This window comes from Sorex fumeus, unplaced genomic scaffold (assembly GCF_029834395.1).
Source record: "Sorex fumeus unplaced genomic scaffold, SorFum_2.1 ptg000063l, whole genome shotgun sequence".
Taxonomy (NCBI): Eukaryota; Metazoa; Chordata; class Mammalia; order Eulipotyphla; family Soricidae; genus Sorex; species Sorex fumeus.
Genome location: NW_026606120.1, coordinates 43,014,893 through 43,041,105, shown reverse-complemented (window position 1 = coordinate 43,041,105; position 26,213 = coordinate 43,014,893). Strand labels below are relative to the sequence as shown.

Sequence of the window (26,213 nt, the reverse complement as noted above, 5' to 3'; positions counted from 1 at the left end):
AAAAAAATGGAAAAGACACCTGCACGCTTGTGTTTTTTGCAGAACTACTCATAATAGTGCAAGTTTGGAAATAGCTCGAGTATCCAAGAACAGATGACTGACTAAAGAAACTGGTGTACATATACACAATGGAGTACTACTCAACTTTTTTTTAATTTAAAAATTTTTATTATTATTATTATTTTTACTACTCAACTGTAAAGAATAAAATGAAATCATGCAATTTGCTGCTATGTGGATATAGTTGGAGAGTATCACGCCAAGTAAAGTTAGGAGAGAGATGGACACAGAACAGTCTCTCTCAGGTGCAGGATATGAAGATACAGAAAGGGGTAATAACAATGCCCAAAGGCAACTGAAACTGAGAACTTTTCTTCAATAGGAAGCTTACCACAGAGAGTGGGGGAGGGGTGGATGCTGGGGTGGTGGTGGAGGAACGCGGACACGTGGGTGGAGGGTGTGGTGCGGAAATTGTTCTTGGATGAAGCCCCACTAGTAACAGTTTGCATATAGATAGTTTTTGTTTGTTTGGGGGCAGCACTGGCAATGCTCAAGACATACTCCTGGCTCTGTACTCAGGGGTAACTTCTGGTAGGTTCGGGAACCGTATGGAACGCCCAGGATGGAGCTCTGGTTAGTCAAGTGCAATTCACGTATCCTACCTGCTGTACTGTCTCCCTGGCCCTAATAACAGTTTGTAAACTACAGTGACCACACCCCCACCAAAATGAAAACCACTGGGTGCCAGAGATCTATTGGTCTGATTCTATCATATAAATATCTCATAACTCATGTGAGATGTCACATGTGACATAATATATCGTGTTATCTTATAAAACCAACCTGTTTGATTTCTATATAGAATTGTTGGTTTTTATTGCTTGTTTTGGGGCCTACTTCCAACTCTTCTCCAGGATCGCTATTTTTTGGGTCACACCCGGCAATGCTCAGGGTTTACTCCTGGCTCTGCACTCAGGAATGATTCCTGGTGGTGCTCAGGGGACCATATGGGATGCTGGGATCAAACCAGGTGGCCGTGTGCAAGGCAAGTGCCCTGCCCACTGCACTATCAGTCCCTTAGGGCTCACTTCTGCCAGTGCTCAGAAGTCCATGTGATTTCAGGAGTGCCAGGAAGCTCCCTCATTGCAAAGCCTTTTAGCTTTCTCTCTGGTTCTAGAAAATTCTGGAAAAGACAAAGCTACAGACACAATAGAAAGATTATAGCTGTCAAGAACAGGAAAGAGACAGTTGGACGAAGAGGTGGAGTTCAGTGCACTTTTAGGGAAGTGAAATTACTCTGTAACCCAGAATGGAGAATGTGTCATACATTTGTTCAAAACCACAGAATGTTCAACAGGAAGCATGAACTCTGATGTAAGCGACGGGCTCCTGGATAATGAGGTCCATGAGTCAATAAAGGCACATCCATTATGGAACTTCCCAGTCTGCCCCCCGGCATCTGGGTGCTGATATGGAGGAGAGGGAGCATGAGGGGCAGGGGGCATATGTGCCTGTTTTTGAACCTTTAGTTTTGTTTGTTTTTAGGGCTGAGGGCTGCTCCCTGTGTGGAAGGGGCTGGGGCTGGGGTCGGGGTGGGAGTGGGGGTGGGCTTGCTCCTGGTGATGCTCATGGAACCAGGTGGTGCTAGGAGGAACCTGGGCCTCCGCAAGCAAAGCGTCAACTCCTGTCCTCTTTTAAACGTCTCCCTGGCCCAGACCTTGTGCCATTAGTCCATACTATTGTGAGTTCTAAGTCCAAAGCCTAAAACTGCCCCCAAATGAAGACAATGAAAAATAAGAATTCTGCAAGTTGGGTTTGCCTGCTAATTCTTCATGATTAGATTCAAGTCATGGTTCCCTTTTACCTTTTTTTTTTTGCATGTTTGAGCCACATCTGGCTGTGCTCAGGGCGTACTCCTGGGTCAGGGCCTGCTCAGGATCATTCCTGGTGGGTTTGAGGATCAGGGATCAAACCCAGGTCACCCAGCTTGGCCACTGTTAGGCAAGCACCCTACCCTCTGTACTATCACTCTAATTCTTCCTTCCATCCTTCCTTCCTTCCTTCCTTCTTTCTTCCTTTCTTTCTCGCCTTCTTGCCTTCCTTTCTTCCCCACACCTGGCTTTGCTCAGGGATTACTCCTAGTTCTGTGCTCACTTTTGGGGTGCTCAGAAAACCTTCTGTGATGCTGGGAATTGAACCCCAGTCAGATGCATACAAGCAAGTGCCCTATCCACCAGACTATCCCTCCAACTCAGGTCATGATTTCTGGCCAGAATCCTGTGTAGAGGATATTATGGTCATTCAGTGGGCCAGTGGGGGCACACACTGTCACTGTCACTGTCCTTCTGTTGTTCATCAATTTGCTTGAGCGGTCCCAGTAACATTGTGAGACTTGTTGTTACTGTGTTTGGCATATGGAATACGTCACAGGTAGCTTGCCAGGCTTTGCCGTGCAAGCGAGATCCTCTCGGTAGCTTGCCCGGCTCTCTGAGAGGGGCGGAGGAATCGAACTCGGGTCAGCCAGTTCGGTCGCGTGCAAGGCAAATGCTCTATCCACTGTGCTATCGCTCCAGCCCACATGATGTTATTGAAATTCTTTGCACGAGATATTGACTGGTTTCTTTCCTACCCAGTCTCTTTTCCTTCTTTGTAACTAATAAACAACCTACAAAGAGAAACTTTTACACCCATGCCAACATCTTTTCCCTCATCAAAAATTCCCCAGAAGGGGCAGAGAAATAGTACAAGAATTAAGGCGCTTGCCTTGCAGGTAGCCAAGCCATGGTTCAAACCCCAGCACCACAAAATGCCGCAAGCCCCACTGAGAGTGACTCTGGAGGTCCCAGAGCACTGTTAGGGTGGCCCAGGGTGGCCCAGCACTGTAGGGCCTAGCAGTGCCACATCCCTGGGCTTGCTCATCGACCCCCTGAGCCAGTTGTCTGGGAATTGCAGGAGCGCTTGGGAACTCCCTGCCCCTCCCCCACGCCATCGCTGAGCCTGGCCCACCGGCCACCTTCCTGCTGGCCAACCACGAGCAGCTTCACTCCCAGACCTGTCCTGGGCTCTGACGCTGTGGCCATCCCCAGCTTCCCTCATCTGATCTCAAGGCCCCTCAGTCACAGGCCCTCTGTTATGGGCAGCCCACGCTCTCCATGAGCAGAATGCTGGGAGCTTCGTGTTGTCCTCTTCCTGGGAAGCTTCTCTTCCTCTCTGCCACCCCTGCAGCCACTGACCAAGGAGCCAGAGTGTTCAGACTCCAGGGTGGCGGGAGGCACCAGGAACTCTCTCTCTCCATCACCAGCCACAAGGCTGGGGCTGGTGAAATCGCACCAGCGAGGCTGCGGTGGGCTCTGCAGGAACCGTGATAAGATGCTCTGCAGTTCGGGTGGCTGGCCTGTGGCTGGATCCCACAGGAAGTGACTCGCGTAGAGCCGGTATCTCTGCCCCAGCACCAGGTCAAGACCAGCGGCGGGCTAGGCTGGGGGCATGTCTGCCGAGTGCCCTGAGCCTGGGTCACACCAGCTACAAGACCCATCCTGGGGGTCCGGTGGGCACTTTAGGGCTTCCAGCTCGGGTCAATGCCTCGCTGCGACCGGGCCTGGCCCCTGGAGCCTGCCCACCTGGAAAGCTTATGTTGCTGCGGCAGTTCTCTGCTACATCAACCTCCTGAATTACATGAACTGGTTCATTATTGCAGGTGAGGAAGGGGACAGCATCCTGGGGCATCCATCTGCCTGGCCAGGGTCGAGGAGGGCAGGGGGAGAGGCAGTGAAGTTCCTAGTTGAAGTGGGGACACATCGGCGTGGGAGCCCTGGGGGGTTAGGAGGGAGTTGAACAGGACAGACCTTGCAGGCCAAGGTGCTGGGTGGAGTGCTGTGGTGGGCTGGGAGGATGGGGCAGCCAGGCCCAGCTCCCAAGTAAGAAATGCTATTTCAGGACTGCGGGCTGCATGCAAGCCTTACACATTCTGCCTTGCTGCCTGCCTGCATGTTTCCTCGTTCTTGTTACTTCCTCAACCACCCATACGTTCATTCCAAATCAGCTTTCCTTTGGCTTTTCATGACGGATTCAGTCAAGACTTCCTGAGCACTTACCATTGGCAGCCCCTTCAGTGGGCCTGGTGGAAATGGGATTATAGAGATTGGCACAGACTGGGTCTGGGGTCTGCGTCCCTCCAGGCTTTGATTCACAGGCTTTGGGCTATGTGAGTGCCCAGGGCAGCAGAGGAGAGCCTTGGAGGGCTGGGACAACAGCCCCAAGGGTGGTCTTTGAAGAAGTCGAGGAGACGTGGGACACAAGCAGCTCTAAAGCAGGACAGAGCGGGCAGCGGAGCCAGTAGCCAAGACTGAGCATTGAAGGGTTCCCACAGAACTCACAGAGAAAGTGGCATTTGATTTGGGTCTTTCAGACTGAAGTGACGGGCAAGGCAGGAAACGGGCAAAAAGGAAGGAGCATTCAGCGGCATCTGCACAAGTCGGGACTCAGGGTCTGATCAGGGGTGATGGCAGAGGAGTAAGTTGGGCATTATTCCCGGAGGATATTTGGGGCAGGTCAAGGCCAGAAGCTTGGGCTTTCAGTTGAGGCCAAGGGAAACCAGAGACTATTTTGTGGTTTGTTTGTTTGGGCGCCACACCGGCTAGTGTTCAGGGCTCACTCCTGACTCTGTGCTCGGGGTTCACTCTTGGCGGGCTTGGGAGAGAGACCTTTGGGATGTCAGGGTTGGAACCCAGGTTTGTCATGTGCAAGGCAAATGCCCTACCTGTTTCATTGTTTCCCTAGCCCCAGAGAACTTTTTGGGTTTTTTTTGCTTTTTAGGTCACACCCAGCGATGCTCAGGGGTTATTCCTGGCTCTGCACTCAGGAATTATTCCAAGTGGTGCTTGGGGGACCATATGGGATGCCGGGGATTGAACCCAGGTCAGCCGCGTGCAAGGCAAACGCCCTACCCGCTGTGCTATTGCTCCGGCCCCTGAAGAACATTTTTTAAGGAGATTATAATCTGATTTGAGGAGCTGATGAAGATCAAAGGTCACTGGAGGTCAGGTCAGAGGCTCCTGCAGTGGGCCAGGCCCCAGGTGAGGAAGCCTGGGTTGGAATGTGGCCAACAGCAGGAGGGAAGGGGTCAGAGGCTGACAGAGTGTGCAGACCCGAGGTTGGAGCCGCCTTCCTCTCAGGCGTGCAGCCACTCTGCCCGCACTTGCCTGGGAGGCCCCTGCTGGCCCCTTCCCTGTGGGGGCTTCCTCTGGAGATAGAGAAGGGCACAAAAGCAGTGGTATTGGGATGAAGGGGCCTTGGAGAAGTGAAACCATGCTTAGTGCCCAGGGCTGCATGTCTCATAGCAGCGGGATTCATCCCGGGGAGGGGGCAACTCAGCCCACATGTGCAGCAGCTGTATCTCGGAGGCACAAGACACTGGGTCCACCCTTAGCCTTGGCTGTCCCCAAGGCGCTCCATAGCTAAGAAGGGTCTGGGGGAGGAAAGGAGGGGTCTCCAGCCCCAACAGAGTAGAGTGAAAGATATTATAGAGCATATTTTTAGGCAGCTACTTACTGGCTTCCCCATATTATCTAGTTTTTGTTTTCTCTTCAGTGGTTGTCTTCACTTGTAATCGAGAACAAGAGAAGTGGGAAGGACACATGGCTTGATGTACCTTGATGTTTGGTCCCCGGGCCCCAAGCAAATACCAGAAGAAAAGTCTCTTACTTGGTTTCTCTGATTCTGATCTTTCTTTCTTTCTTTTTCTTTTTCTTTTTTTTTTTGCTTTTTGGGTCACACCCAGCGATGCACAGGGGTTACTGCTGGCTCTGCACTCAGGAGTTAACTCCTGGCGGTGCTCAGGTGACCATATGGGATGCTGGGAATCGAACCCGGGTTGGCCGCGTGCAAGGCAAACGCCCTACGTGCTGTGCTATCTCTCCAGCCCCAATTATGATCTTTCTTTATCCCTCTTTTCATTTTTTGGGGGGCACCCAGTGGTGCTCTGCAAATTTCATGATTCATCTGTAGTTGGGCATTTGGGTTGTTTCCATATCTTGGTCATTGTACTAACTGCAGTGATGAACGTAGGTGTGCACATATGTCCTTTCGAATTAATGTTTTGGGTTCTGGGGATAGATGCCAAGAGTCTCTGATCTATTTTCACCTTCCCATAGATAAGCCTTGGAGGTGTGCGTGTGGGGGGGTCTCTTCCCACTATCTGGGCCTTTCTGCAGGCCCCATTGGGGAGACTTCTGTGATATGATGGGATGGGAACACACTTGGCCTCCCTTTGGGATTCAAGTCCCAGCTCCTCCTTTCCCAGGGGGTGGCCAGAGCCTCTGTTTCCTCATTTGTATGATGGGTACAGAGACAGTCCTTCCTGCTAGGGAAACAAGAACGTGTGTGCAGCTAGGAGTCAACCCGCGGCACTGCATGGTTCAGTGAGGGGCACCATCATTGTTTTTCTTAACAGCAGAGACAGAGATAAAAGCCAGAGAAGCAGGTGGACATTAACCAGGTCTTCTCTAAAGTTCTGCGTGGGGGGGCTGCGGGTGTGTGTGTGCTGGAGCGATAGTACTTTGGATCCCTGGGTTCAATTCTGGACACCCCAGATCCCCAAGCTCAGAGACAGTAGTACCACCTGAGCACCACCAGGTCCATAAAAGCAAAACCAAAATAAAAAAGAATACTATAGTGCTGCCATGGCTCTCTCTCTACAGTAACCTGAGTGGTCACTGCTCCAGTCCTGGGCTTTGAGACCTAGCTGGTAGGGACAGGTACCTGCCTCGAACAGGGGCAGGAAGGAAGCGGGGAGCTCACTGGGACCCTTGTCTCTGTGTGTGGAGATATATCCTCTGGATAGATAGCTCCCAGGCTTGGGTGTCTGTCTGTGGGTCTCAGAACTGTTCACAAACTGTCTCAGACAAGCCCAGAGAAGTGAAAATCTGCACATGCTGTACCGTCAGGGGGCTGCTGTCTCTGTGGCTGAGATGTGAGTGACATCTTGTACACTGCAGCTAAATGGGGTATTCCTTAGTGCAAGTGTGTGTGTGTGTGTCTGTGTGTCTGTGCGCCTGTGAGTACAGATGCCTGTGTACATCTGTATACTTGAGGCCTGAGAGTGATTTCTCTGAGGAGGCCTATTTGGGGGTTCATTTGCGAGTCCGCATGACTTTGACTGTGAGTGTGTACATGTGTGCCTGTGCCTTTGGGATGTGTGTTTCTGAGTGTGCTTGCTGCGCACACGGATGTGCGTGCCTCCTCCTGCCTGTGTGTGTGGGAGGGGTGAGTGTCGATACGTGCACGTGGGAGAGAATAGAGGGTCCTGTACTGTCAGACCCCACGGTGGGGCAGCTACCTTAGAGGCCCACTGGTCTGCTTTTCATCTTCTAAGCGGCATCTCTCTGTCCACAGGAGTGCTACAGGACGTGCAGAAGTTTTTCCACATCCATGACAGCAGTGCTGGTTTGCTGCAGACGGGTAAGGAGGGAAGCCTGGTGCTGGACTCTGTGGGCTGGGGGGCTCTCAGCAGAACTGGCCTGTGCCTGCTCCATCTGCAGGATGCGGGGTCGGGGTCGGGACAGGCTGAAACCCTCTCCCGAGCAGAGAAGCCTGAGGTTGGTGGTGGTGTCTGAGCCTATGGGTGTCTGAGCAGAAGAAACTGGGACTCAGCTCTCCTGCGAAGAGTCCCTGGGCTGTGAGCGCAGGAAAGGCCCAGCGCACCCAAGCCCTGTGGTGTAGAGGGCTCTGGGCTCTTCCTTTTCCTCAACTCAGCTGCAGCCCAGAGTCTAGCAGGGCTTGAAGGAATCCTGACACGGACTCCTGACTCCTGAAACTGAGTCTCATCAGGATACACAGACAGCCACGTAGACGGGGACTGGGCGCATAGGGACCGACTGCGGCTATGGGAAGCAGCCACGTATCCAAGGTGGAGGTGGCTGGGGGCTGTGAGACACCTACCTCTCCCTGGGGTGTGTGGCGGGTACCACACAGGCACATCACACATGTGCACACATTCTCCAGCTTGGCACACCCATGTACACGCCCATCCCAGCACAGCACACGTGTGCACAACATGGCACACGCACAGCACACATGCAGTCCCCTTTGCAGGCCCTCCCTCCTCCTTCGAACATGGCTGTCCTAGTGGGGTACCCGCACCCTGACAACTCATAAAAAATGACACCAGCAGAGTTGTGGAGGATCTGTTTAGAGACCTTTAAGCTCACATATTTATTTCCTCAAAGGGACCTGTTTGAGAGCGAGTTTGCGGGTAGCTTCAGCTCTTCTTGCCCACCCTCCCCTCAAGAATCGCTTGTTTAACATTTTGAGCAGAAGAATACACTTAGTCTTCATTCTGTGTTTTACTATGGCTTATTGCCCTGAATTGTAAAAACCTCCAGGAAAAAAGGAGAGATAACTTTAGGACATGGGCCAGCTAGTTGGCTCAAAGGCCTGAGGACATGCTTTGCATGGGGAGGTGGGGGTCGAGAGGGTTGTTGAGCCTTGGACCCTCATGATCCTCAGCACTGAACTGAAGTACCTCTTAAGTATCACCCATTGTAGCCCAAATCAACCCACTCTTCAAAAAAAAAAAATAAATAAAAATAAACTAACGACCAACAAGGGGCCAGAAAGATAGTACATTGGGAAAGGTACTTGCCTTGCATGAGGTCGCCCCTGCTTTGATCCCTAGCTCCCAAAATTCCACCAGATGTGATCCCTGAGCATGAAGTAAGCCCTGATCATGGCCTGGTATGGCCCAGAAACAAGCAAATAACCCAAAACAAAACCAAAAAATACAAAGATATCAAAACAGCCAATCAAACAAACAGCCCAGAATGCCTTGTGGCTGTTTTGGCTTCTGCTAGGAAGGTCCTGGGAGCAAAGCAGTGTCAGCAGAAGCCAGGGAATGCTTCCTCCTGGCCACAAACCCTCGGCAGGGCGCCCGGCTTCATCTAGCTGCCCCACTGGGTGTCTGCTACTGATCTAGGATTCTGAACTCAGACATGATGGGTGTCAACACATGCATTTCCATTAAAAACCAAACAAAACAAAGCTGATGGTTTCGCCTTCTTAAAGTCAACCAGTCAGATTTGTCAGATTGCTCCAGCAAGTGATGACTGGCTTAACTCATCAAACTCCAAGTGGACATTTCCCATAAATGTAGTGAACTTACTTTACATCTCCTAGAATTTGGATTTAAATGCAGTTCTTTTTTTTTTTTTTTAAAAGGGACACCGGTTCTGGAAATGACATTTTGCAAATATCTGGAAATATCTTTTGCAAATATTTAACCTTAGAATATAAAACATGCTAAATGTCAGCTGCAAACGTGGGAAGGGCTACTGAGCTGTGATTCACAGAAGTGGAAGCATTAACAGGCCACAGCTGTAGACCAGGGGTATTTTCCAGTTGATTTTGTCTCAGACTTCAGGCTGGTACCAGGGCTAATTTGTCCCTTTAAAAAAATTATTTTAAATTTGATCACTGTAAAATCACAAAGTTATTCATAATTGGGTTTCAGGTATACAATGGCTCAACACTCAAACCTCATTGGTGTCCACTTCCTGCACCATTGTCCCTCCATCTGCTTCCCACCACCAGTCTGCCTCTACAAGGAGGACTTCTTAAAAAAAGTGCATCTTTGCACCGTGGTTTACAGCACTGTTGCATCTGATAGGGTTTCATAACTAACACTTTATCATTTTCAGCACCATGCCCTCCTCCTGGTTTAATGCTTCTCTCCACCACGGAAGTTGCCCCCTCCCTCTCCTGTCCCCCAGGCCCCACAAGTGACATGTTTCCCACTGAATATTGGTTCTCATCTTCTTTGTTTCCATTATCTTTGGGCATTTGTTACTCTATTATGTCTCTTGATGTCTTTCATGTGAGAGGCATAGTTTGGTGTCTCTTTCTCTCTAACGTCACTTAACATGATACTCTCCAGGTGCCTCCATGTAGCAGCAAATTACACAATTTTATCTTTTCTTATGGTTGAGTAATATTCCACTGTTCATATGTATCATAGTTTCTTTATTCTGTCATCTTTTTAATTTGTCCTATTTTTGTAGCCAAAGTAAGACCATCTGAGCTCAATACCCATGATCACGTAGGTGAAACAATTGTGGTAGTTGATTTTGTTTTGTTTTTATGGGTCACACTCAGCAGTGCTCAGGACTTACTCCTGATTTTGTGCTCAGGGATCACTCCTGGGTACCATATTCAGTGTTAGGAACTAATCTGCATGGGCCACAGGCAAAGTAAGTGCCTTAACCCCTGTACTATCTCCCTGGTCCCAGATCACGGTAATTGAATCAACATCCCGGGATCTTGTAGTGCTGAATTATTGTGAGATGCTGGAGAGGGATAAGTTCGTGTGTATGTGAGTGTGTTTGTGTGTGTGTGTATGTGTGTGTGAGTGTGTGTGTGTGTGTGTGTGAGAGAGAGAGAGAGAGAGAGAGAGAGAGAGAGATGAGTGAAGGGAAAGGTCCTCTCTGCAATAGCAGGCTTCCAAAGGTGAGTAGCTTAATAAAATAGAATTTTTGAAAAACAAAACTAAACAAAAACCAAAAGTGAGTAGAAAGGGCAGTGGGGGCTTGAACACCTGACAATCTTGTTTCCACTGATCTCAGATGGGCCACTGAAAACTTTTATGGATCCCTGGGATGGTCCTAAGGACACATTCACACACACACACACACACACACACACACACACACACACACACACACACATACGCATGCATACTCCAATGACTAAGAGAAGGCTTGGTTAAGCTGTAATAATGGGGTTAAAAGTGGGGAAAACAGTCAGTGGTTAGGACTGGTCTACCCCACCTCTCACACAGGCTACTGGGGTTTACTAATTGGTTAATATTTAAAATCAACACATACGTGGGCTTATCACATAGTTTTCTTAAGCTCTCAAACTGAACCAGCAGCCAGTTAACTCAAGCACTTTCACAAGTGCCTTATAATACTAACTACACAATAATTCTATGAGGCAGGTAGTATTTTGAAACCCGCTTGACAGAAGACAAGCTGAGTAAGGCACAGAGAGGCCAGGGCACTTGTTTAAGGCCACACAGCTAGTGAGTGGCAGAATGGGAATTGAAAGCAGGCAGTTGCCCATAGAGTCCTTCTCTCAACCCCTTTGCCAGGATTACTCCCACTTTGCCACGGAAGGGATTTAAATTTGAGATCCTGAGAACAAAGGAGTGTCTGTTTTGAGGGGGCTGGGAGTCAGAGTGGTAGCAGCTGAGCGTATCCCTGGACACTTGAAGGTTTAAAGGGCTCGTATTCTGCAGAGGATTCCTGTCCCAAGTCCCATGAGAGCACTAGAAGTTTTGGGAAGTATTTTCATATTAGGAGAAGAAGATATGCATGAACAAGACAGGAAACAGCCATTCAAGGTGATTGTTACACCTGACTTATCAAAGCTGAACTGTATGATGATGGTAGAAAGTATAAATGCAATTGGTAATAATAAGAGCAAGATGCACTGGGCAGCTACATAAAGCCAGTCGCTGCCTTCATATGCTTAACTTTATTTAATTGTCTCCACACACTTAGGAAGGAAGTACTTTTATAATCTCACTGTATAGTTATAACAGCAGGGAAGAGAGTTAAGGGGATTTGCCCAAGGTTACCCCACAGCGGTGGAACAGGATGTAGGCCAGGTCTAACCCCCAAACTTGCGTTGTGAGCCCTTAAAACAAACGTGAAGGACGGGGAGAAACTTCGCAAACGGATCCCAGTAGAAACTCAGGCAGAGGAGAAGGGCCGAGAGGAGGAGCGGCCCCGTCTTTGGGCGGAAGGACGACGCAGATGAAAACACCAGCGAGACGCGACTTGTCTTTCAGTCGAGGAGCAAAAATAAAGGGACTGATCCCATCAAGTGTCATCAAAGGTGCTGGCGACAAATCTGAGGGCGCGTGAGCAGAGAGAACCGTCTGGAGGCCTAATAGCAGCAGCTATTAAAGTTTCGAATGCTGTTAGGACCAAAGACATTCCTGGGGTGATTAGGCCCAATCATTTGGAACTGTCGCTTTTTGTAGGTCACAACTGGCCTATTTTCCTCGGTCGCTGGTGGTTGCACCCGGTCTCCGAGCAAGTCTTGGGGGAACCGGGAGCGGCTGGAATCGACGCTGGGACGGATGAGCACGTTGATTGGGCCCGGGAAATGTCAATCACCTGCGCTCCGGCGCCCCGGGCGGTGGGCGGGGCCTCCGAAGCCCTCGCCTTGCCTGGCGGCGCTGGGTGCAGGAGGACCCGGTCTTTGCAGCCCTCCCGGCGGCGCGGGAGCCCGGGCGCGCCCCACCCCCGGGTGCAGGCGGTTTGAGTTAGGCAGCAGAAGCGGTGAGGGCGCCACCCACAGACTCGTCAAGCGGAAGAAGTGGCAAGTTCTTTGTCTTCTCAGAAGAGCAGACACTTCGTTAATTCACTTGCCAATTCTTAAGAGCTGCCCAGGGGGATGTTTTACCTTCTTAGGAAAACCAGTTATTCCAGGCTCCAGAGACTACTGTTTTTTCCTTTTTTTTTGGTGGGGGGGGGGTCCTGGGTGGGTGCGGATAGAGCAGGGAGGGTGGCCGTGTCACAGTGTGCTGGGTGCTCTAGGGCCCACTATAGGCTTGGCTGTTCAGTGCTTGGGCCTGGTGGTACGTGGTGGTGCTGTGGCACTCCGCTGTGGGCATGCACACAGTCCTCCGTGTGAGGACTGCACCCCTCCACTTGCAAATGCCAAGTTCAGGTTACCTCCAGACCTGAAGGCTGTGGCCTCCATGCCAGGTAAATCCTCTTCTGCAGACTATTGGATTTTATTTCTTAGTCTTTCAAAATTATTTCTTGGGGGGTGCTAAGGGAGCACATCCATAAGTGTTCTGAGGCTTCTCCTGGCAAGGTAGCTGGGGCTCACTTCTGGTGGTGTTTGAGATCAAATCCAGGCCTTCCTTTTGCAAAGCATGGACTCCTGCCGGGTGACAAATCTCTTCAACTGGGTTTTATTTATTTTGTTTTATTTATTCACATAATTTGTTTATTTAATAAACTGTAGCACTGTAGCACTATCCTCCTGTTGTTCATCAATTTGCTCGAGCGGGCCCAGTAACATTGTGAGACTTTACTGTGTTTGGCATATCGAATACGTCACAGGGAGCTTGTCAGGCTTTGCAGTGCGGGCGAGATACTCTTGGTGGCTTGCCGGGCTCTCCAAGAGGGGCGGAGGAATCAAACTCGGGTCGGCCAGGTCCACCGCATGCAAGGCAAATGCCCTACCTGTGGTGCTATCGCTCCATTATTTTAATTTTATTTATAAATAAAACACTAATTTTATTTATAAATAAAAATTTATAAAATTTGGATTTTATTTTATTTATTTACATCATTTATTTATTGACTAGAATCACAGTGTGATAAACAGCTACAAAGCTGTTCATGGTTGGGTTTCAGTCATTTAATGTTCCAACACCCGTCCCTCCACAAGTACACTTTCCACCACCAGTGTCCCCAATTTTTCCCTTTCGCCTCCCTCCCTTTCCCTGTTTGCTTCTATGGCAGGCACCTCTCTCTCTCTCTCCCCCTCCCTCCCTCTCTCTCTCCCTCTATCTCCCTCTCTCTCTCTTTCCCTCTCCTCTCCTCTCCTCTCCTCTCCTCTCCTCTCCTCTCCTCTCCTCTCCTCTCCTCTCCTCTCCTCTCCGTCTCTCTCCATCTCTGTCTCTGTCTCTGTCTCTCTCTTCTCCTGGATTGGATTTTAGCCCCATGCTCACTCTGCCAGGCTTATCCGTTTTGAGCAGGTCCCTGCAGGGACATGAGAGCAGAGTCAGACCAGGTAGGGAGGGCTCTGAAGCCCAGGTATGGGCATGTTGCGGCCACTCACCTGGATACAGCCTCTTAGGGGGAGTGTCGTCAATTGCAATGTTGGGGTGACGTGCATGGAACCAGTCCCCCAAGGCTGCACAGCGAACAAACAGCAGAGCTGGGGACGCAGGCACTCCCACCTCACCTCTTCCCAGACCCCTGACTCTGCACAGTGGGTTTTTTGTGTTGTGAGCATAGGGGGCTTCACCATATCTTTTGCTTCTCCTGGCCATTGGTCTCAGATGCCAACTTGCAGCATCTGAGTCAAGCCCGTTCTTCTCTGCCCACCTGCCGGGTGGGGGCTGCATGTTAGCTCCTGCGTCTCTCTTTCAGTCTTCATCGGCTGCCTCCTGCTGTCCGCGCCTGTGTTTGGCTACCTGGGTGACCGTCACAGCCGCAAGGCCATCCTGAGCTTCGGGCTCCTGCTCTGGTCTGGGGCAGGCCTTGCCAGCTCCTTCATCTCCCCCCAGGTAGGTGCCTCCCGCTGCACCAGCCCGGGCCCTGCTGCCACCTGCTTCCTCCCACATTCAGCCCCAGCAGGGGCTGGTGGGGTTGTTTCTGCTGTGTTCTGGGCTCCAGGCTGCCCCAGGGTCGTCAACTTGGGCCGAGAAAGGCATGTTAAGACTTTCTTTAAAGAACCTTTTCTTCCTTGTCCCTCCTGCTGTCCCCTTCTCTGAGCCCGGGGAACCGCAGCCGTCCTGGGAGCTGGCCTGCTTAGATCAGGCTAAGGGCTCCTCTGGGTATGGACGGGCGATGACTACCAGCACCAGTAGAGGGCACCTGTGTGATTTTGGGGAGATCGGGTGGCGAGGCTATTCAGGTGTCTGTAGCCCTGACCAGGAGCCCCCTCTTCTTCTGGGCGTATAAGTTACCAGTTCTTCTTGGCCTCTCTGACAAACGTGTGTATCCCTCATCCTGTGAGATATATTTTGGGCTCACCAAGATCTTGTGCACTCTGGTCCAGCACTCCTGGCTCTTCTTCCTGTCCCGGGGCATTGTGGGCACCGGCACGGCCAGCTTCTCTACCATAGCCCCCACTGTCCTGGGCGACCTCTTCGTGAAGGACCAGCGGACCCGGGTGCTGGCTGTCTTCTACATCTTCATCCCAGTTGGAAGGTTGGTCTCCCCCCTGATCTGCCTCCCCTGGGGGTAAGTGGGAGCGCAGTTGGGGGTCAGAGAGACAGCAAAGGGACAAAGGTGCTTTTCTTGCACTCGGCCAATCCTGATTCGATTCCCAGCACAGGCTTTGGTCCTAAGCACCAACAGAAATGACTTCTGAGCATGGAGCCATAAGCAGTCCCTTGAGCATTGCTGGTGAGATCCAAAAACAACAAAAAAGCACTACAGGCGTGAGAACAGGGGCTGGGCTGGAGGTAGGAGAGATCAGGTCAGAGTGGCTGGGATGTGAATCCCAGCACTTCCTTGGTGTGTCCCTTTGCCTTTCCAAGCCGCTGTCTCCTCCTCTGTAAACAGGAATGGTCATGCTGATGGTTGGCGTAGTGAGGCTTAGCAGTACCAAGGATGCTCCTAGGGGCTGGCCCAGGCCTAGTAGGGGTGAGAAAGCTCAGCCCTGTAGCACAGTCCCGCTGGAAAGGAGGTGGGGAGATGTGCTGGGATTTGCAGTTAGATCCCTGAGCTCTGACCCAGGTTTCCTGAGATTGCCTGGTGCAGGCGTGTGGAGCCCTGGATGGGGTGGGATGGGGGTTGTCCTCATCCAGGGAGGCAGTGCACAGAGTTTCTGGGGATAGGCCGGGAGCCAGAGGTCACTGATGACTTGACCAAGGGCAGTGGCCATCTGGGGCTCATGTGCTCACTTTGCACAGTGAAAGGGCCCTGAGCTGCGGAAGCTGGCTCCCTGGGGTGGGGGTCCCCAGGTCAGACTGGCCTGGGGACCCTGGACTGGCCCCTGTTCTCACTGCCCATTTTCCTTGCCTCTTTGCAGTGGTCTGGGCTACGTGCTGGGGTCGGCCATGACGAAACTGACTGGGGACTGGCATTGGGCCCTCCGAGTGAGTCCAGCTTCCTTTCCTTTCCTCTGTTTCCCTCTGGGCAGGCCGGGACTTTCCAGCTTGGAGTGGCCTTTGCCACTTGGCACTGCACCCGGCGCCATGGGGGTGGTGGTCTGACGTCGGCAGCATCAAACCTCTGGGATCTCGCCTGGAACATGGGCCTTGGAAGTGCAGCCCTGGCTTCTGCTTCTGACCACGCAGTTTATGACTGTGCCACTTCGAGCAAGTGGCCTCTGCTTGGGAACTTACTCGCTCACCTGTGAGGGTAGGGGGGCAGTAAACGCTGCCCAGTGGCATCTTAACAAACAAGGGAAGCACGCAGCAGGCTTGACAGGGCGGGGGCGGGGGGGGGGGGGATGCGGAAAGAGGAAAGTTACTTGGGTGTTGCGTAGGAGAGCTGCAGCAGTCAAGCTCTCGTTCTCAGGCAGTGACCCTGAAGGATGATGTTCCCCCAGGGGCCTCGGGGAACCCCATTCATCCCCAAGAGGCTGTACTTGGGGGGGATGATGGGTAAGAATTGGTGGCCTGTTCAGCTCCATAGAACCTAAACCCTGGAGTTAAGCCCAGGCCTGCCCACCAGGACACAGAGGGGGCCACAGAGCCCAGTTACCCCAGGACCCCAGAGTGGAAGACACGCCCCCTGTGCTTCCCTCATCTTCTCCCTCAGACCACACCCTGCCTGGAAGCCATAGCCTTTGTCCTGTTGATTGGGCTTGTGCCAGACCCGCCCCAGGGGGCATCTGAGAAGCAGGAGGAGGTGGTCGTCGGGGGCCTGAGGAGCAGCTGGTTTCAAGATGTCAGATACCTGGCAAGAAAGTGAGTGTCCCTGATGTACCCAGCATGCTGCCCAAGCCTTCGGATCGGTCAGTCCCAGTGCCATTGAGCTTCTCTCTCCTCCTCCAGGAAGCCCTCCCTCACTGTTCCAATGTTCATAATCCCCTTCCTCTGAGCTCCACCTCACTAACAAAAGTCAAATGAAGCCACTGTTCCTTTTGTGGTTCAGACCCCACAGCGGTCTGCGGGGCTGGGAGGGAGGGAGGGATGAAGGGAGGGAAGGAGGCTGGAGGCCTGAGCTCCAACCTTGGCTCTGCCATCGCTTTATCCCTGAGTGACCTGAGACCGGGAGTCTCAGGGATTCAATGAACAGAATTCTCCAACCTTGCTTGCTTCTCAGGGCTGCTGGGAAAATGCCAGGAGTTCACTGCTTGTTTATGCAGGCTGTGGGGCATCCATTCCCTGTCCAGGCATGGTCGAGTAGGCTGACAGCGGCGCAGGCCCCCCCGGGCCACTCCCACCTCACTCTGTGACTGTCCCTAGCACACAGGGGTGCAGCAGAGGAAGCGAGGTCAGGGCTGCAATGTGGTTTTCTGGAGAGCATGGGGTTAGCTTTGGGCCCTTCAGGGCAGGAGCTTTGGTACTGTAGAGAGGAGGAGGAGGAGGAAGGGCGAAGGCTCAGGAGACAGAGCTGGGTTGGGAGGTGCTCAGGGCGTGGAAGGTGCTGGAAGCTGTGGGGTGCCGCAGCTGGGAAAGGATGAGCCCACCCCAGCCCACCCCTCCTGGGTGCAACCAGGGTGCCTTCTCTTGCAGCTGGAGTTTCGTGTGGTCCACCCTGGGCGTGACAGCCATGGCCTTTGTGACTGGTGCTCTGGGCTTCTGGGCCCCCAAGTTTCTGTTCGAGGCACGTGTGGTACATGGGCTGCAACTGCCCTGCATCCAGGAGCCATGCGACAGCCAAGACAGGTGAGAGGGGCTCTGGGAGGGTCTGGGCTCCCACCTGGGTGGGGAAGCTGTAGGTAGGTCATGCAGGGGGTCAGTGTACACCTTGTCAGCTTTATAGAACCTCCAGGTTGCTGAGTTTCTGGGATTTGGGGTGTTCCCCCAGGAGGCCCATTCACCCTGTGACATTGAATAATCAAGCCAAAGTCTCATGAAGTGTTTGAGAATCTGCCCAGGCCAGTTCAGATCAGGACTCAAAGTGGGGAGCATTTACCCTGGACTTGGGGGTCACTTGATGGGGCTGAGCCACAGTCCACACTGCTCAGAGGCTGGGGAGGGTTGGGGATACCTTAAAGCTCAAGCACACAAAGCTCAGTGACAGGGGCCCGGAGCTGTGGGCACGGGAAAGCTGGTAGAACATGTGAGGGCAGCGTGGGCAGGACAGTGGCAGCTCTGGGTGAGGGCCTGGTCAGCAGCTGCCCTGGAAGGCACTTATGTCCATCTGCGGGAGGACACAAGAGACAAGAGGATCTGAAATGAATCTGGGGGGCGGGAGGCATTGGGTGCTCTGGAGGGGCTGCCTGAGAGGTGATGATGGATGGAGGGAGGATGGGACACGAGTGTCGTGGTGATAGTGTCCAGAGAGGGCCACAGCTACTGGGGAGTCCAGGAAATGGAAGGTAGCTTGCATCAATTCCCCTTAGGTTTGGGAGCTGTAAGGGATTAGGGCCTTGGGGGACCCTAGATTTAGAAATTAGAGTTGGGAAAGTTTTGGGTGGTAGAGGGTGGGGAAGATCATTGGAGATGAAGTGTAACAGGTGTTGGGGTGCTCAGTGGAGCATCCATGGCCAAAGGCATCCCCAGGTGGGGCAGAAAAGGGGATGGGGAGGTGAGTCTATGGGCTCCTGAAGAGTCCCAGACCCTAGGAAGGGTCCCCCCTTCAGCATTTCTTGTAGGTATCAGATCCTGTCCCTGGGACTGGGGGATTAGGCCTTAGCAGCCCGACCCCATCTGCAACAGCTACCCATGACCACCCCTTCTCTCCTCTTGGCCATCAGCCTGATTTTTGGAGCGCTGACTGTTGTGACGGGCATCTTTGGGGTCGTCCTAGGGGCAGAGGCTTCAAGGAGATACAAGAAAGTCAACCCCAGGGCCGAGCCCCTCCTCTGTGCCTCCAGTCTGCTGGCTGCGGCCCCCTGCCTCTACCTGGCGCTCATCCTGGCCCCCACCACGCTCTGGGCCTCCTATGTAAGTGAAGGTTCCTTCAGGGGCGGGCTGGGCAGGTGGGGAAGCAACTTCTGTTCTCACAGCTTAGGCTTGTGCCACTTTTATTTTTTAGTTATTGTGGGGACCACCCTAGATCAGTGGTGCTTTGAGGGGGAATCAAGCAGTCCTGGGGATTGAACCTAGGGCCTTGCATGTGCAAGGCCTTGTCCCTGGATCCCCAGTCTCAGCCTCTTGTTGGGTTTTATTTATATGTTGTATTTCTGTTACTCCATCTACCTGGAGCCTCTTATCACCATTTCTCTGATGGGAGCACTTTGGCTTGCTGAGAGCGGAACGCTAGGAAGAGCTCTCTGACGCTTCAGTGTGTCCTCAGCACTCCCCTCTAAGTGCTTTGATTTGGGCTGATGGAATTACCTCATTGATCCCAGGACGTAACAGGAGTCTGAGGTGAAGCTGAGTGACTCTTCCCTGGTTGCAGATGTGTGAAGGGAGGCCAAGGTTGGCTGTGGCCAGTGTAGATCTTACTTAAAAGGAGACAGCCCAGTAAATGCCACATTTCCCAGAACCACATCCCACCATTCAGAGGACCTCGTACTCTGGCTATCGCAGAGACACGGGTTCCCTCCTCCCAGCCTGCAAGGGACTGCACTGCCGCGTCTTCCTCTCCTGAAGTCTTTGGGCCAGACCCTACACAAAGGCCACCTCCTCCCAGGAGCCTCCAGACTGCTCCGTCCTCATGTCAGAGTTGACTTTTCCCACATGGGCTCAGTGCTTACTAGGGTTCCACCAGGAACTGTGGTATATAGGTGGGGCTATGTGCATGCCTGCACACACAGACACAGAAACACACACAGACAGACACACAGAGACACACACAGGCACATACAGACACACACACAGACACACAGAGACACACTCACAGAGATACACACAGATATACACAGACATACTCACAGAGACATACAGACAGAGAGACACACACAGATGCACACGCAGAGACACACACAGAGACACACACAGACACATACTCACAGACACACACAGACACACACATACCCCTATGTATGAGCAACCATATCCCTGGCTCTCCAAAGCCCCGGGCCTGCCTGTCCCACCTAACAGAGAAAGGCTGCTGGCATTTAGAAGCTGGTACCTGCCCATCGTCCAGCTAGACTCCAACTCCCCTCCGTCTGCCTTGCCCCGAGGCCCTGGGATCCCAGTGCTGCAGACCCAGCTGCCCTTGCTCTGGCCTGTGCAGATCATGGACAGGCTGAACCTGGAAGGCAATGCAGTAGTGTTTCTGTTCTACCGTGTGGAGGGTGTCCCCTAGCACCTTCCCAGCCTCACACGTGAATAACCTGTTGTTAGTTTTTAAATAAAAACTTTGGTTCTCCTTCCAAATCCAACCTCTATCCAAGTCCTGAAAATGGCACTGGGGAGATAGGGAGCTCTAGTTGGTACAGTCCTGCTGGTTCCATCTTGATGCCCTAGTGATGGGCAGGCAAGGAAAGAGGATCAGAAGGGACCAGGGCAGAGAGAGTGCAGAGGTTAAGGCACTTGCTCTGAGTATGGCTGACCCTCATTCAGGCCTGGCACTGTCTAAAGTCCCCAAGCACTGTCAGGAAGGACCTCCAAGCCCTGCTGGGTATAGTACCCCCTCCACAAAGGGAAAACACAAACAAGCAAATGACAGAAAGGGACTGGAAGCTAGTGCCCCCCTGTGCAGCTGCCCCCAGGCTGGCTGACTCCTCTGGGGAAGTTGCTGTGGGCCTGGCGGCTCTGCACTGTCCGCTTCTTTTTTGCTGGGACATGGTCACTCTGTCCTGTCTTCTGAAGGGGCAGCTTTTCTAGATCTTTTTGCTAGACCCTATCACCTTGGGCAGGTATCCTGTGGCACTTCCCTCACAAGTCCCCTAAGCCTGAACCCCCAAACTGTCTTCCCTCTGGTGCTCATCTGAGCCCATGGAGTGTCTTTAAGACAGCTGTCCCCTGCACCCCCCACCCCCTAACATCAGCTCTTTTCACCCTGACACTGTTGGCTGTTTGCTCTGGCCCCTGCCCACCTCCCGCTCTGGGCCTAGACACCGTGTCTCCAGACAGCTCGGAGCCACACTTCCAGATGATGTGAGGGTACACTGTAAGTGCCCCTCAGGGCCCTGATGCAGAAGGGCCAGCCTGGGAGGAAAGCTGGTGTCCTTCCTGGAGGTACTGCACTCACTGTGCATGCGTGTGTGCATTTGTGATGTGCGTGCTTGTGTGTGGGCATGTGCATGTGTTTGTATGTAGGTATGTGTGTATGTATGTGTAGGGGCTATGGAACCTCTCTATTCTTCAACCGTCTTCTCTACAAGACAATGGCCACACTGGCCAGTTCTGTGTCTGAATAGCCGCCCTTCCAGCTCCCCAGGGTGTGATCGGCACCTCTCTTAAGGTGTCGGTGCTTCTCACCTCTGGACCTCAGCCTTGGTCTTTAGCTGAAAAGACAGCAGAAAAGCCTGCTACCACCCGTTCTCCATATGCTCTGACTTCACCCTTAGAGTGCCCTCAGGAAGGGTGTCTGTGCTTCCACAGATGGACAAACAGGCCCAGAGGCAGCAACAAACAAAGTGACAGACAAAACCCAAACTCAGCTCCAGAGTCTGTGTTCCTTAATTCACTGACACTTGTTGGTACGGAGCAGACATATCCTGGTGGTCACAAAACCATCACTGCTACTTAACGGACGTTCCAGCTGTCTGGTGGGGCCAACACTGGTCAGAAGGTGTAAGAAGGTGGAGAGCCTTGGGCCAGAGCCATAGTACAACAGGTAGGGTGCTTGCCTTGCATGTGCCAATCTGTGTTCAAGCCTCCACCTGCTATGATCCCCCTGAGCCCACCAGGAGTGTTCTCTGAGCACAGAACCAAGAGTAAGCCCTGCGTACTGCTGGATGTGCCCCCCCCCCCAAAAAAAAAACCTAACAACAAAAACCACAGAGAAGATTGGAAACCCTTCTCTCATTGGCTGAGGGAGCAGGAGAGGTGTGGGGTCCATCATTTCCAGCCCGGCAGGGAGGACTGGATGCGCTGACTTGCAGTCAGGTGGGGGCCCCGGCAGATGGAGGCCCCGGTCAAGGCCTGTCCCTCTGTTGGCTGGAGCTGTGCACCCCCTGCCAGCTCTGCTTCTGCCACTGTCTTGGCTCTGGTAGGTGGCTCCTTGGCTGTGTTTTGGGGACACAGCTGTCTCCCCTCCTGCAGCCTGGCACTTCTCCAGAGCTGATGCTTCCTCTAGAAGTGACTTTGCCTCTTGGCTGACAAAGACAGCTGGAGGAACTCTGATCGAGCCCTGCTCCCAGGGTGAGGGCCGGAGCAGGAAGGTGGGTGCGGATGTGACTCCCCTCCAGTGCTGGGAAGCTCACACATGGGCCTGACAGGCGGCCCAGCTGCACTGGACATCCTGACCTGGGGCTCCTCGCAGGCCTCCCGCCGCAGGTCCGGGTCAGGGTTCTGTCTATGACTTTGAGAGCTTGTGGGAATTTCTTGTTTGAGTTTCAGCCTCCTACTCCCCTCTGCCCCTCATGTGTCAGTCTTCACCCCGTCGCACCTGCTCTTGTCTTTAGCCCCCTCTGTCCTGCTTTGGCTCAAACACGGCCGATTGAAGGAGCTGTTTCCTGGTGCTCAGACCTTCCTGCTCACTCACCACCATCTGTGAGATCTGTGGCCTTGCATACTTTCCTCACCTGAAAACCTTCCATGGCTTCCTGGTGCTTCTGGAACTAAGTCCAACTCCTTATCCTGGATGTTCTGGACTCTTAGTGGCCTTATCTCCCTGAAATCCTGCCACAGAGGCTCTCTCCCTATTCCTGGAACCCACCCCATGCTCCCCTGCCCAGACCCTCCCGCTGCCCCCCCACTCCTGCCCAAGTCAGCCCAGAATCTGAGGGCACCTGTGCACCTTCTCTGCATGGTCTTTGCTGACTGCTAGGCCTGGTCCTCTCTCCCCATGCTCAATCCTGATTTCCTTGGGTCCCAGAGACTTCTCCTCTCTGTTGCTCCCGGTCTTTCTCAATACTCCATAAAGAGTGCCAGGCACTTGGGGTGAGGAGGAGTCATCCCTGTGTCTGAGAGAATGGTTGAGGGATCAGATATTTGCACCCATGTGTCTATCCAACAAGTGTGTGTGTGTGTGTGTGTGTGGGGGGGGGGGGTGGTGGTGGGGGAGTGAGTCTCTAAATTGACTTGCTCATTTACAGGCTGAAAATGCAGCTGTGCATAAAAAAAAAGCCCCCAATCTGTCTCTCTCTCTGTCTTACCTCTTTTTAAAATTTTTTTTCTTTTATAATGTAGTTCATAATATTCGATTACATTTAATATTCAGACACCAATCCCAGCACCATTACACCTTCCCACCACCATATTTGGAATGTTTCATCCCAAGCCCCAATTCCTGTCCCAAAGCACAACTGAAATAATACATTTTGTATTGTTTGTTATAAAAAACAGCTGAAAATGCTACAACAAAGTATCCACAGAGGAAACTGTGAAGATTGTTCTATTTTGGCAGGGGCCATTAAGACCTTCTTTAGGATATCACCAATATGCTGTTAAAGGTTGAGTGAACCTCCTTATATATACATATATATATCTGAAAATATATATATATATTTCCCTCTATGATTGGTTGCCTGCTATTTGAACCCCATCAAATGTGGTGTGGTACTCTTGAAGAATGGCTAGGGAGTGTCTTATGATGTGTCGTGTGGCCGAAAATGCGGCCACAGTCCAGGAATAGGTTCACTCATGTGTGAGGCTCTGCTCGAGTGTGTGGGGAGTGGCCTTGAGTGTGGCAGTGGTCGGGTTCTGGAGGTTTAGAGCTGCAGGGGCTGGGTCCCTTGGGGCAGGGAGGGCTCTCACCCACCCCCTTCTGGGGCACCCAAGTGAAACAGCCTGGCGCGAGGTCCAGTGGCGTGGCTATGGCGGGCATCATGTTTCTCCCTTTGGGTACAAAAAGCTGTGCGATCTGGATGGTAGCTGATGATCTCTCCGTCTTACCTTCTAGTCTGGGGAGATTCACACCAAGCAAGAGAATTAAGCAAGATTTGAGATTTTTGCTTTGTTTAGTTTTGGGCTACACCCAGCGGTGCTCAGGGCTGACTTCTGGCTCTGTGCTCAGGGATCACTCCTGGAGGGACTCAGAGGACTATATGGGGTGTTAGGGTTCCAACCTGGGTCAGCTGCGTTCAAGGCAAGTGCCCTATTTACTGCGCTATTGATCCTGCCCAGATTTAAGATTCCTTCTAGTGAACTTATGATAATGCAGGCTTAGGAAAGTGGGGTGAAGGAGGAAGACAGGGTGTGTGTGGATGTGGAGGGGGAGAGGGCTGCAGTTTATTCTCAGGTGGCCAGAGTGGTTCACAGAGCTGAATACAGAGCCGAGAGGTGTGGGAGTGAGTGGTGTGGAGCTTCAGGGCAGCCCTGCTCGTGGCCGAAGGAACAGCAGTCACAGGATCTGAAGTCGGAGTGTCCCTGGGGGCATACAGGAATCGCAGCGAAGGCACTGGGGCATGTGGAGTGAGGTGACAGAGGGAGAGGACAGTCAGGTGTTGAGGGAGAGATCACACAGGGCCCGTGGGCATCAGATAGATGTTGAGAGTCTTGTACTGGGAGTGGGGCTGACTCTGGGGATGCAGAGATCTGGCTGTCTTCTGCATCCTGTGGAGGTGAGTATATGGTTTGTCATTATCACTCTTATTATTGTTCCTTACGGTTTAGGGGTCACACTCAGCAGTGCTCAGGGATTACTTCTGGGGAACCAGATGTGGTGCTGGGGATTAAACCGGCTGACGGTGTGCAAAGCAAGCACCTGAGCCCCTGTATCTCTCTAGCCCTCTTCATTCTATTCTTGTGGTATATTATGTTGATTTTCATTTGGGTGGAGGTTCGTTTTGTTTAGGGGACCCAAGCAGAAATGCTGAAAAGACCATGTGGTGCTGGGAACAAATCCGGGTTCCTGCATGTACAACACATACTCCCAGTCCTTTGAACCAGCCCCGGTATCTGTGTGTTTAACCAACCTTGTGTTCCAACTCTCTTTTGGTCATAATCTATAGTGATTTTTTTTGTGATGCTTAATTAGCTTGCTAATATTTTGCTGAGGATTTTTGCATCTGTATTCACAAAAAATGTTGTAGTTTCCCTATGATGTTTTTATCTGGTTTTTGTATCATAGAATGAGTTGACAAGTGTTCCTTTCTCTTCCAATTTTTGGAAGAATTTGTGTTAATTCATCTCTAGATGTTTGTTAGAATTCACCAGTGAAGCCATCTGTTCTAGGCTTTTGTTGCTAGGAAGTTTTATGATTACTGACTCAATATTTACTTGTTGTAGGTCAATCAGGACTTTAAATTTCTTTTTAAGTCAATTTTGGTAGCTTGCATTGTTGTAGAAATTTATACATTTCTTTTGGTCAAACTAATTTGTTGGTATACAGCTGCTCATTATAATTCTTGTAATTTAAATTTTTGTAAGGTCAGGAGTGATGTGTCCCCTTTCCTTCTTCATTTTCGTAATTTGAGTCTTTCACTTTGGTTGGTTTTATTTTATTTGGGATCACACGTTGCAGTGCTCAGGGCCGACTTCTTGGCTCTGTGCTCAGGAATTTCTCCTGATAGTACTCACAAGACCATGTGGGGCTGGGATTGCACCTGGACCTCCTGCATGTAAAACGTGTGCTCATTCCTCCGTGTTATCTCTGAAGTCCAGTAATTTGAGTTTTTTCTCCCCACCCCACTCTTTTATGCTCAGTTTTACTAAATATTTGTCAATTATGCTTACAATTTTTGGTTTTTATTGATTTCTAAAACTTTTCTGCTATTTGGCACATTTTTAGCAAGATTCCTCTTGCTCTCTTTTGATAATAGATTCACATGGAAGGTGGGATTGGGCAAGGGCACAAACCCAAGCAGGTGGGAGATGGGGTGTGGACCAGCATGGCAGCAGCAGATGTGGCGAGAAGTGAGTCTGGTAGACTTGGCAGAAAAGCTATCGGAGTTTTCTGAAGGATTCGGTGTGATAGGAGAGAAATAAGTCAAAGGTGAATTCTAGGACTGTTGACCTTGAAGTGGGGAGAGGATAGTGATGAGTTACAAAGTGGACAGGAATAGCAAGGTTAAGGGGAAGATGAACATTCTGGTTTTGCGCGTTCTAAGTGTGTGGTGGGAGGTCGACATCCAGCTGGAGGTGTTAGTGAAAGTTGTAGGAGCCTGGCATCCACAGGACATGATGTCACTCCTAAAACTTTGGTGAGTGGGAACTGACTGCAGTCTCCCATGAAGGGAGGGAGGAAGGAAGAGAAGGTCATTAGGTTTTGGGAACTATGGAAATCAGTATCAGAAAGGAGTCCGAATGGGTTTGAGGAATTAGCATTTACTAGTTTTTCACTCCTCCCTCC

The 26,213-nt window shown here is 51.7% G+C and overlaps 1 protein-coding gene across 1 annotated transcript in view; it reads left to right on the top strand.

The window, feature by feature from the left end:
• Nucleotides 1-622: 622 nt before the first annotated feature.
• Nucleotides 623-26,213, top strand: part of SPNS3 (SPNS lysolipid transporter 3, sphingosine-1-phosphate (putative)) — a 53,496-nt gene continuing 27,905 nt past the window's right edge. Inside the window, exons 1-9 of the mRNA XM_056126496.1 lie at nucleotides 623-633; nucleotides 3,612-3,697; nucleotides 7,393-7,458; nucleotides 14,169-14,305; nucleotides 14,800-14,951; nucleotides 15,778-15,844; nucleotides 16,512-16,660; nucleotides 17,432-17,584; nucleotides 18,619-18,808. Of these exons, the coding sequence (XP_055982471.1) occupies nucleotides 623-633; nucleotides 3,612-3,697; nucleotides 7,393-7,458; nucleotides 14,169-14,305; nucleotides 14,800-14,951; nucleotides 15,778-15,844; nucleotides 16,512-16,660; nucleotides 17,432-17,584; nucleotides 18,619-18,808 (1,011 nt within the window). The remainder of the gene's footprint in view (nucleotides 634-3,611; nucleotides 3,698-7,392; nucleotides 7,459-14,168; nucleotides 14,306-14,799; nucleotides 14,952-15,777; nucleotides 15,845-16,511; nucleotides 16,661-17,431; nucleotides 17,585-18,618; nucleotides 18,809-26,213) is intronic.